This window comes from Microtus pennsylvanicus, chromosome 6 (assembly GCF_037038515.1).
Source record: "Microtus pennsylvanicus isolate mMicPen1 chromosome 6, mMicPen1.hap1, whole genome shotgun sequence".
Lineage (NCBI taxonomy): Eukaryota > Metazoa > Chordata > Mammalia > Rodentia > Cricetidae > Microtus > Microtus pennsylvanicus.
The window spans coordinates 2,515,980-2,526,978 of record NC_134584.1 but is presented as its reverse complement, the minus strand read 5'-3'; the positions used below and the strand labels follow the sequence as shown (position 1 = coordinate 2,526,978).

The window sequence follows — 10,999 nt, the reverse complement described above, 5'->3', positions numbered from 1 at the left end:
CTTGACCCCCCGTGGTGACCCCAGCCTCTAACCTCAGCCTTCCCGTCCATAAAACCGGGGTCTGGAAACTTCCCAGGCCTTCCCTACCCGTCTGTTCTGATTGTGTTCCCGGGTCCCTGCCTCCTGCGGTGTGGGGGTCGGGCTGGGAAAGCCCCCTGGGAAACTCCCACAGAATAGGGAGAAGGGGGGAGGAGAGGCAGGGTCTCAAGACAGCGGGAAGCCGCCAGCGCGCTGCTATTTAAACCGCTTCCCCTGGCGGTCACAAGGCAGAGGGGACAGCATGGAGTCCAGCCTGGCCCTCCTGCTAGCCCTGGCCACGGTGCCCTTCCAGCCTGGCGGTGGTGAGTGGGGACATGGGGAGGGGACTTTGAGAAATGAGTGGGTAGAAGTACAGGGGAAGGAGCTTTAGAGGTGCGAGGAAAGCCCAGGGCTTTGAGAGGTTGGTCTGGGGAAGTGGGGCTCTAGTTGCTCTCTATCCGGAGACCTGGGGCAGAGGGCTAGATTCCTGGGGTCTCAACCCAAGGTCAAGGGTCAGGACTGGAATCTGAGCCCAAGCTGTCCCAACATGGTTTTAACACTGTTTTCCCTCAGGCCAGTCCCTCCATGTGGATCCCCCTGAGCTCGAGGTAGCGGTGGCCAGGGGCACATCCCTCCAGCTCACCTGCAGCCTCTCCTGTGACGAGGACATAGCCCGGGTGCAGTGGCGTGGACTGGACACCGACCTGGGCAATGTGCAGTCCCTCCCTGGCAGCAGCATCCTCTCTGTACACGGCATGCTGACAGACACGGGCACCCGTACGTGTGTGGGCTCCTGTGGGACCCGCACCCTCCAGCACCGCACGATGATCCTTGTGTATGGTGAGGCCCACTCTGACCTTCCGGGTGCCACCTACCCAGGGGTATCAGGACCTTGCACCACACCAATGCCATCAGCCCCGGGTTCCCGCACCGGAGTCCTGCAGGCTGAAGTATCCACCCTTCCTGTCCCGGATACCTAAGGCACATAGTTGCACCATCACCCCAAACCTACCTACGCTGCCTGGCCCAGCCCTGACCTCTAAGCTCAACCCTGGGTCCCACCTGCCATTCACAGCCTTCCCAGACCAGCTGGTGGTGTCCCCAGAGACCCTTGCACCTGGACAGGACCGAGAAGTGGAAGTGACCTGCACGGCCCACAACATCTCAGGCCCAGACAGACTCTCCTTCGCCCTGCTACTGGGAAACCAGACCCTGGAGGGTGTCCGGGCCCAGGAACCAGAGCAAGAAGAGGAGACACAGGAGGCCGAGGGCATGCCGCTGTTCCGAATGACGCAGCGCTGGCTGTTACCCTCCCTGGAGACCCCTCCCCCTCCTGCCCTTTACTGCCAGGTCACCATGCAGCTGTTTAACCTAACGCTGACCCACAAGATGGAGCTTCCAGGTAAGCCCTCTGGGTTCCACCTGTCCCTAGGCTCAGCTGCTCTGGCCCTTGGACCAGGATTGCTTGTCCCCACCAGGAGATTCCCTGGTCCAAGCGCCAGAGCACAGTGTCTGCCCTGTGAGGCAACCAGAGAAAAGACTAATTCAAAAGATGAGGGCCTGCTCTGTGCCAGCTCCAAAATGATATCCGCACCCTTTTCTGTTCCCAAGTGCTTGGCTTTGCCATGCTCAGACTGTCCTGAAAGACTAGGCTGGGGCCAGCGCTCAGTAGGTGCTTTATAAACACTGCTCAGTAGACTCAAGATAGGTTCCAGAACTCAGTAGGTCTTCTACAAATGCTGGCTGACAGGATTCGGCAGAGCTGGCACGCTATAGATGTTTATAAATACTGACCAGGTAGTCTCATAGAAACCTGCACCCAGTAGGTGCTTTATAAACAGTGGCCTAGCTTCAATCCCAGCACTAGGGAGGCAGAAACAGGTGGATCTCTGAGTTCGAGGTCAGCCTGGTCTACAGATCAAGTTCCAGGACAGCCAGGGCTACATGGGGAAACCCTGTCTCAAAAAAACCAAAATAAGTAAACTATGCAGTGGCTTAGCAGACATACACAAGACCCGGTGCCCAGAAAGTTCTTTGTATCATCATCTCCTGGCCCCTGTGTCACTTGAGTGACAGGGGTGGGGAGTGGGGAATGGGGCTCTGTCCCAATCCTGGGCTGCAGATGAAGGGCCCAGGGCTACAGGAAGAACATTCTGTTTACAGTCCTACAGAGCTGGACCTCACCAGAGCCCCCCACTACCACCTCTACCAAGCCCTACTTTGTGACCTCATCTCGCACTACTGAGACCAGCTCCACTGGGCTCCCCAGCACAACCCTGCCGTCTACCCTTCCTCACTCCACACTTAGCCCCAGGACTCTGAACTCCGTTGGAACCTGCCATCCCGAGATCCACCAGGACCAGGAGGCCGGCTGGCAGCTCCTCTGTGAGGCGCGCTGTGGGCCTGGAGTGACCGTGCACTGGACCCTGGCTCCTGGTGACCTGGCAGCCTACCACAAGAGGGAGGCCGGGGCCCAGGCATGGCTAAGCATGCCCCCCCCAGGTCCCATTCCTGAGGGCTGGTTCCAGTGTCGCGTGGACCCAGGGGGGCAGGTAGCCAGTCTGTATGTCTCCGGCCAGGTGGTCCCAAAAGCCTGTGAGTGCTGGGGCCCTGGGAGGGACAGACAAATGGGATTAAAATGCTACTTGAGGCCAGGCAGTGGTGAGGCATGCACGACTTTAATCCCAGCACTCAGCAGTTCTAGGCCAGCCTGTTCTACAAAGCAAGCTCCAGGACAGCCCAGGTTACACAGAGAAACCCTGTCTCAAATAAAAAACAAAACAAACAAAAGAGCCGCCAGTTGGGGTAATTCTGTGCCATGCGTGCCTCAGTTTCCCCCTAAATTCTGTATGCTTTCCTGGCTGTGAGAGCACTTAGACTACAAAGCACCTTGCAGACTAAGTTTTAGAGATGTAGAAATCCCATGAAACAAATGGTAAAGAGAGACATCCAGGGGCTGAGATGTAATGAGATCTAGTGCCAACTTCTGGCCTACGGGGACACATGCAGGCACAACATTGTATACATAATAAATAAATAAATCTTAAAAAGAAAAGGCACCCAGAGAGGAATTTTTGTTTTGTTTTGTTTTTAGGGCTGGAGTGATTGGGAGCACTGGCTGCTCTTCCAAAGTTCAGATCCCAGCACCCACAGGGCTCACGGCCATCTGTAATGAGATCTGGTGCCCTCTTCCGCTGTGCAGACAGAAGGGTGCATACATAATAAATCTTTTTATTTTTTTTAAATATTTATTTATTTATTATGTATACAATATTCTGTGTGTATGCCTGCAGGCCAGAAGAGGGCACCAGACCCCATTACAGATGGTTGTGAGCCACCATGTGGTTGCTGGGAATTGAACTCAGGACCTTTGGAAGAGCAGGCAATGCTCTTAACTGCTGAGCCATCTCTCCAGCCCTAATAAATCTTTTTAAAAACTTTTTTTTAGTGTTGATTTCACATAGCAGAGGCTGGCCTCAAACTTGCTGTGTAGCTGAAGGCAACTCTGATCCTCCTGCCCCCACACGCATCAGTACACCTGTTTTAATGGCTGAATTTTACAACACAGGAATTTAATTACATGGGAAGTCCACTTTTAAACCGTAGGAGCCTGTGCACAACGGCGCCAGGCCTGATCACGGTCTTTTTTCTTCTCTTTCAGCCTCCGTCATCACCCTATGGATTGGCAGCTTCGTGTTGGGACTGCTCGCGCTGGCCTTCCTTGCCTACCGCCTGTGGAAACGCTACCCACCAAGTCCTCACCCGGACACCAGCTCGTGCACCCTCCTATGATGCTCGACTGTGCCAGACTAAGGGGACCGGAGGATGACCAGCTGCTAGGTTTGGAGTAGTCAGGATGACAGAGTGTGCCTTTCCTTGGTGGTCAGCACATCTACAAGCTCCTTCCAGTTTTCTGGTCCAGAACAGAATAAAGGCTCCATGTCTGGCCACTGGTGTGTCCTGTTGTACTGTGAAAATATAGAAGCTTTGCACGTGTCTCAGCCCTACACCCGGGTCCATTGAGACAGGCCCACATCCCAGTCCATCATCTCTGGTAGGCCCAAGCAGGACGTGAGAGAATGCCAGGGTCCCTGGAGACAGGCCCACATCCCAGTCCGTCATCTCTGGTAGGCCCAAGCAGGACGTGAGAGGATGCAAGGCTAGGTAATGCCCGCGCTTCATAAGAGTAACTAAGGAGGTACCCAATGGCCTGAAAAAAGTCCTGGGGGTGGGGGTTAGCCTGGGCAAACACCACGATGGAGTGTGGCTAATGTCGCAGGGTAGGTGTGTGGGCTCACGCAGATTCATGAAATGAAGACCCAGAGACACTTGAGAATGAACTTGGTCCAGGGGTCCCCAGCCTTGGTGGAATGAAGCACCTTCCCTTTGCCCAGGGCATTTTTATTTTTTCCCATATTTACACTTTAATCAGTTGATTTCCATATGCTCAAAACAACCTGAATGAAGCTTCCAAAAATACAATGCCCAGTGCAAATACCTGATTCAGGAGGTACCACAGTTTTTCGGGATGCCCCCTAAGTTTTTGTTTTGTTTTGTTTTTCCAGACAGGGTTTCTCTAACAGTCCTAGCTGTCCTGGAACTAGCTCTCACGGACCAGGCTGGCCTTGAACTCACAGAGATCTGCCTGTCTCTGCCTCCCAAGTGACCCCCTAAGGTTTGCATAAGCTTTGTACCCATGGGAAACTCTCAGACAAGATTCACACGCGGCGACAAAGGGTATTTGTAACACAAAGGATGGATTAGTGCTGGGTGCTGACTCCAGAGCTAGGCCAGGCCAGCAGAATTCTGCAACAATGGGGTTGGGGGGGTGGAGATAACACACCATGCAAGGGTACTAGAAACCCACAGCAGTTCAGTTACAAGAGCAACCCCCTCTGGTGGTCAGAAAGGGGAACTAACAGTCTGGGGTAGGAAAGGGAATCCCGTGAAGTTTGCTAAAAGTGCAGGCCTGGTGGCAGTGGCGCACGCCTTTAATCCCAGCACACGTGAGGCAGAGGCAGGCGGATCTCTGTAGACCGAGGCCAGCCTGGTCTACAAGAGCTAGTTCTTCCAGCACAGCTTCCAAAGCTACAGGGAAACCCTGTCTCGAAAAAAATAAAGTAACAAGGTCTGAATCCCGCTCGCAATTTTAGATTCCCGGTGGAAGAAGCGCATGCATGCTTGGTGGGGTTTCTCTGGTACCCAGGGAGACTGGTTGCTAGGAGACCATACTTATGAAGACTTGCCCACTACCAAGATGGCAAGCAATCGCACTTCAAGCCGGAAACCAAGCCCTTCCTAGGGGACCATATTGAAGTCTGGCAAGCTAGAAGCCAAGAGCTGCAGTCACGGAGTACCAGGAAAGACGTAAACGGAGAATACCAGTTAGGGCACAGGGTAAACGGTAGCCTGTGCCTGTCGCTGCCGAGACTCAGAGAGAACCCCCAACCCGCGCTGCCTCTGCCCTTAACAAAAATGGCCGCCCAAGAAGGGTGCTTTGTCATGCCGTGAATTATGGCAGCGCTTCCGGTCCCACTGCCCTCAGCAAAGATGGCGGCAGTAGAGAAGCGGCGGCCGGCAGTAGCACCAGCGGCCAATTTCGCGGACAGCGGCCGAACGTCGGTGTCTCAGGCGGCGGCCGCAGCCGAGAGCGAAGAGGACTTCCTCCGGCAGCTCGGCGTGACGGAGATGCTGCGCGCGGCCCTACTGAAGGTGCTGGAGACGCGGCCCGAGGAGCCCATCGCCTTCTTGGCGCACTACTTCGAGAACATGGGCCTGCGCTCGCCAACCAACGGCGGCGCCGGGGAGCCCCCGGGTCAGCTCCTCCTGCAGCAGCAGCGCCTGGGCCGCGCGCTGTGGCACCTTCGCCTGGCTCACCACTCGCAGAGGTGCGGACCGATGGCGGGCGGGGTGCCTGGACCACAGCTCCCAACAGGCCCCGCGTGGGCTCAACCCACCGCCGGCGCGGGGCATATCCGGGAGTAGTAGTCTGTCCTCTTTTCCCGGACCAGGTCCATTTAGGGTGGTGTGGCGTCAGGATTACAGTTCCCGGCAGGCTTCGCTTAGATTTAGGCCGCTGTGAGCGCGGGGTATACTGGGACTTGTGGTTCTGGTAAGGAAGTGTTGGGTGTTGTACTCCATCTATAGCTGGCGCGTTCAGATGAGTATGATCTAGGGGATTTTTACTTTTGAGCCTCGCAGGCCAGGGTTTTGGAGGTCAAGAAGCCCAGCGAGGACCTGGCTCAAAAAGCCATCCCTGCAGTTATAGCATAAATAGCTGCGGTGCTTGTCCAGGAAATTGTCAACTTGTGTACTGAGGCCCCACCCCGCAGTACAGACCTGAGTTGCACCCGCAGAGCACAGGCTGGTCTAGAGCCAGATGGGAACCCTGCAGGAAGGCCTGCCTGGAGCTCGGCAGCTGAAAGCGCTTCTGTACCCCAGTGGGAATAGTTCCTAGTGGAGAAGATGAATGAGGGACACTTTTCCACTGCGTAGTGGATGAGGAAGTTGATCAGTAGGTCTCATCAACCAGGGGTGGCAGCATGGAACCGGCTTTACAAAGGGTGCATACAGGACTCAAGATGTTGGGCAGCAGTGACCCCCGCTTTCCCGAAGAGTGAAAATCCAGGGATCATACATTCCTGCTGGTTTCCTCTCAGAGTCCCAAAGACGCCGGAATAAGTAGGGCACGATAGGAGTGAATCCGAGCAAAGCAGACTCCTCCGCGCCAGGGAAAAGGGTTTAATGTCCCCAGATGATGGCCAGGAAGGGAAGGGTGGCGCAGGGTGGGCCGGTGTTGCAGGGAGAGGCGGGGAGGGGGCAGGGATGGTTGGATGGATACGGGCAGAAAAGCTGGGAGACCAGTGTTTCTGCAAGGTTGCTGGCCACTTGGTGAGGAGCCCAAGCAAAAAGGTGGACAGAGTCTACAGCTGAGATGGCAGTGAGGGGTGTGGCGGGCTTTCTTCTGGGCCACCAGCCAGCTCCCAAATCATCACACCTAGACTTAACATTAGTTGTGAGCACTCGACCTACGCTTAGGCTCATTTCTTGCTCGCTCTTACAACCTCACCTGTTTTCCATCTGTGTTTTACCTTTCTCATTCTGTTTACCTTCCTTCCCAGCTTCCTCCACGTCTGGCTGGCTTCTGCCTCCAGTCCCCCCCCCCCCCTTGCTCTCTTGTCTCTCGTTCCTGAATTCCTCCCCCTATTCTCTCTGCCCGGCAACCTAGCTATTGGCCTCAGCTTTTTATTAGACCAGTCAGGTGTCTTAGGCAGGCAGAGCAACACATCTTTACTACACCATTTAATGCAGCAGAAGAAATGTAACATGTGCCTAGTTCAGTTAATGTCCCACAACAGAAACAAATGTAGCACATCTTCACAGAGATAAAATAATATCCTGCAACACTTCAGCAGAAGAGCAGGCACACAGGTCTGCACCCTGAGGTGCCCGAGGGAAGGAGGGACCAAGAACAGACTGTCTAGAAGAGACTCTCCCAGGGGTAAAAAGCAGTCAACTTAGTAATTTAAAATAGGAACATTGTGAGTTTAGGTCAGTCCCACCTGAGGATCTGGGCCGGGTTTGTGACACATGGGCCTCTGTGTCCTCCAGCCACTGAGAGCTTGCTTTCCGTCCTCTGGCGTGGCCTCCCCTTAACCTGAAACCATGAAAGCTGTGGGTTTACCACATTCTGAGGTTTGTGGACATGAACTTGGGGTCACTGCTCACCCCAGGACCTAGTGTTATACCACTGACTGTCAGCAGCTCAGGACAGCAGGGGACATGGAATGGAGCCAAGCCACAGCTGTGTCCCTGGCTGGTGTCACAAAGCTAGGCCTCACTTCCTCCCCAGAAGCCGCCATCACTGCTCCCCACTTCAGACCCCCTGACTGATGTCTACCTGACCCACCACCCATGTAGCCCCTGCTACGACCCTGGAGCTGAGAGGCTGTCCCCATCAGGTGCCTCCCCACCAGCCTGTGAGACCACTTAAGGTCACCCTGGAAGACAGTTGAAGCCTTGGCCACCAGGGGCCAAGCCAGGAGTCAGACCCATGAGACGAAACCCCTACCTTCCTGGCTACTGTGCTGTTAATAATGGTGGCTGGGGGAGGGACACTGACCATACTGTCCCTAGGCTATTAGGGAGTCATTTTTAGGGCTTTCTTGGGGCTCTCTTGATCAAGTACAACTTCGAAATGAAGGATGACCCCATGTAAGCATCCCCTCAACTATAGCCATTCTCCACGAGGCTCCCCAGATCCTGCAGGACACTGAAGAGCCGGGATCTCTTGAGTGTAGAGAGCTGGAACAGGGGCATACACATCATCCAACCCCGACCCTGGGAAAGCCACTGGCAGGAGGGAGGAGCTTCCGCTGCCTGCGCAAAGTGCTAAGCACTCAGCAGACAGAACTGCACAGTGGAGCATCAGCCGTGCTTTCCCAGTGCCGGAGCTGGCACCTTGTCTCTGCCCCCATCACCTGTCAGTGACTCAGTGTGGCTCCCTCTCCCGTGCCAGCACAAGATCACATCCATCCTCCCAAAACTCTGGAGCTGCAGAATTGGGGTTTGCATTCCTCGGGTAAGCAGAGCTAGGCTCACAGAGGCAGCAGCATCAGAAACTCAATGACCCTGGGAGGCAGTACTGGACCTGGGCCAGGAACCAAGGAAGGATCCAGGCCCTGTACCTTTGGAGGTCACTGCCAGAGAAGGCAGAGTCAGGGCAAGAGAGCTAGTGGCTGTGTGTCAACCGGTGTATCAGTCAGGAAGAGCTATTTGTGTTGCTATAACAAACAGCCCCAGCATCTCCGTGGCTCTTAACACAGATGGCACTCTGCTGAATGACCTTTACAAAAGACACACAGTCTATTTGAGCATCTGCAGCTGGCTAGGATTTATGAACCTTATGCTACATGAAGGTCTCTAGAAGGTGAAGCATCCAAGAAGTCAGGATGGAGCAGACCACCCTCATGTGAAGCTGAGCCACGCAAGGACCAGAGTAAGGTTCACTGTAAGGCAGCTACTCTCTGGGTCCTGTGGTCAGACTACCAGCCTGCTCAGAGCCTCAGTTTGTGATCCACAAGGAGGGACCCCACCCTGAGGTCAGGGAAGGAACCACCTGACCCAGCACACCCTCTGCCCACTAGCTCTTAGTTGAGAATGTGACCTAGCCACATGTCCGTGTCAGAACTCATGGAGACTGAGGCAGGGAGATCATGGGCACAAGGTTCATGTTTCAGCTGAGATCCTGCTTCAAAATAAACGACTGGCTTGCCACAGACAGCATGGCTGCTTGAAGACATCACAGCAAGGCTTAGGTGTGTACGCGATGGCACCCCCTCCATGTCCCAGGGATACAGTGAATGACCCCTTCACAGATACCCCGGCACGTCTGCAGGCTGGTTGAATGGGCACTTACTACGTGCATACTGTGTGCTGGGATGGGGTCCAGCTGGCAGAACGCTCACTTAGCATGCATGAGCCACTGGCACCACATAAACTGGACGTGGTGCACTTAGGAGGTGGAGGCAGGAGGATCGAGAATTCAAGGTCCGTCTGGGCTACATGAGACTCTACAGGGTGCCCTCTGACCACTCACACATCACAGATACATCTGCATGCTTATGACTAATAATAAATTGGCTTTACAACAAGGTCTCACTCTGTAGACCAGGCTGACCTCGAACTCACAAAGGTTCTCCTGCCCCTGCCTCCCGAGTGCTGGGCTTAGAAGATGGCCCACTTATATCTATGGCTGTTTTGCCTGCATGTATGTCTGCACCATGTGTATGCCTGGTGCCTTAGAGGCCAGAAAGGGCATCAGACTCCTGGAATTTGAGTTCCAGATGGTTGTGAGCCGCCATGTGCTGCTAGAAATCAACCCAGATCCTCTGCAAGTGCAGGCCCACGGACCGAACCTCTCTGTAGCCCCTTAAATTTTAAGAAAGCAAACACTTGGGGGCTCCTCGACGCCTGGTACTCTGTGGGGAGGTGCAGACAATGAGTGGGATTGCTGGGGTGCGGGGAGGTCTGGAAAGACTCCAGGTGGCCGGCCATACCGGGGGCTTCCTGATACCCCATTATCCCCGCAGGACGGCCTTCAACAACAACGTGAGTGTGGCCTACGAGTGTTTGAGCGCCAGTGGTCGCAAGAAGAAGCCAGGACTGGACGGGCGCACCTACAGTGAGCTGCTAAAGCGTGTGTGCAGGGACGGCGGGGCACCCGAGGAGGTAGTGGCGCCGCTTCTGCGCAAGATCCAGTGCCGGGACCACGAGGCTGTGCCACTGGGCATCTTCCGGGCCGGCATGCTGTCGTGCTTCGTGCTGCTGGAGTTCGTGGCGCGAGCCAGCGCCCTCTTTCAGCTTCTGGAGGACCCAGGCCTGGCAGTGGCCGATAGGCGAGTGGGCCAGGCTGTACTGGACACGCTCGAGGGCGCGCTGGGCACAGGAGACCTGGCGGCAACGCCCACACACTACCTAGAGGCCGGTTCCCGCCTGGGCCCCGACAGTCTGGCACGTGCCCTGGACAGGGCAGCAACAGGACGGCGGCCGAGCGTGCCCATGGCCCGAGAGGAGTTCCTGGAGAAGGCTGCAGCCCTCTTCATTGCCAAGGTCAAGCCTGTGGGTTGAGCCCAGAATGTATACATGCCCTGCCACCGCGCAGGGAAGGCGAGGACTGGGGACCTGCAAACTGGTGTCCCGGCATCCTGTACAGGGCCCTCGCCCAGGGAGGGGACCAGCATCTACAGTTCAGTCCCCTCTGTTTTGGCCTGTCTTCCATACTCACAGAAATAAAATCTGAAAAGACCCGGCCTTGCTAGTCACCTGTGTGCAGCTCCTCAACCAAGCACTGCCATCCCCCAAGGTCCCTCCAGACTACCAAAGATGAAGGGATCATTGGGAGGATTTCTGAGGGTCCTCCCATCTCTGCCGATGTCAGGACTTTTGGCAGGCTTTCTTAGACTGACAGCCCCCCACTCAC

The 10,999-nt window shown here is 55.4% G+C and overlaps 2 protein-coding genes across 5 annotated transcripts; both read left to right on the top strand.

Annotated features, from left to right (window-relative positions):
- Positions 1-202: 202 nt before the first annotated feature.
- Madcam1 (mucosal vascular addressin cell adhesion molecule 1) lies at positions 203-3,959 on the top strand. 4 transcript variants are annotated; one of them, XM_075977776.1, is made up of 5 exons: positions 203-341; positions 592-858; positions 1,094-1,420; positions 2,182-2,570; positions 3,680-3,959. In XM_075977776.1, the coding sequence occupies exons 1-5, from the start codon at positions 281-283 to the stop codon at positions 3,845-3,847; spliced, it is 1,212 nt and encodes a 403-aa protein (XP_075833891.1). In that variant the 5' UTR covers positions 203-280; the 3' UTR covers positions 3,848-3,959. The 4 variants fall into 4 exon arrangements, with proteins under 4 accessions (XP_075833891.1, XP_075833892.1, XP_075833890.1 ...); XM_075977777.1 differs by having other exon boundaries at positions 2,182-2,403; positions 3,680-3,952; XM_075977775.1 differs by having other exon boundaries at positions 2,182-2,613; positions 3,680-3,952.
- Positions 3,960-5,543: 1,584 nt separating this feature from the next.
- On the top strand, positions 5,544-10,826 carry Tpgs1 (tubulin polyglutamylase complex subunit 1). Its single transcript, XM_075975624.1, has 2 exons — positions 5,544-5,906; positions 10,110-10,826. Exons 1-2 carry the CDS (start codon positions 5,569-5,571, stop codon positions 10,645-10,647), a joined length of 876 nt encoding a protein of 291 aa, XP_075831739.1. The 5' UTR covers positions 5,544-5,568; the 3' UTR covers positions 10,648-10,826.
- Positions 10,827-10,999: the final 173 nt, after the last annotated feature.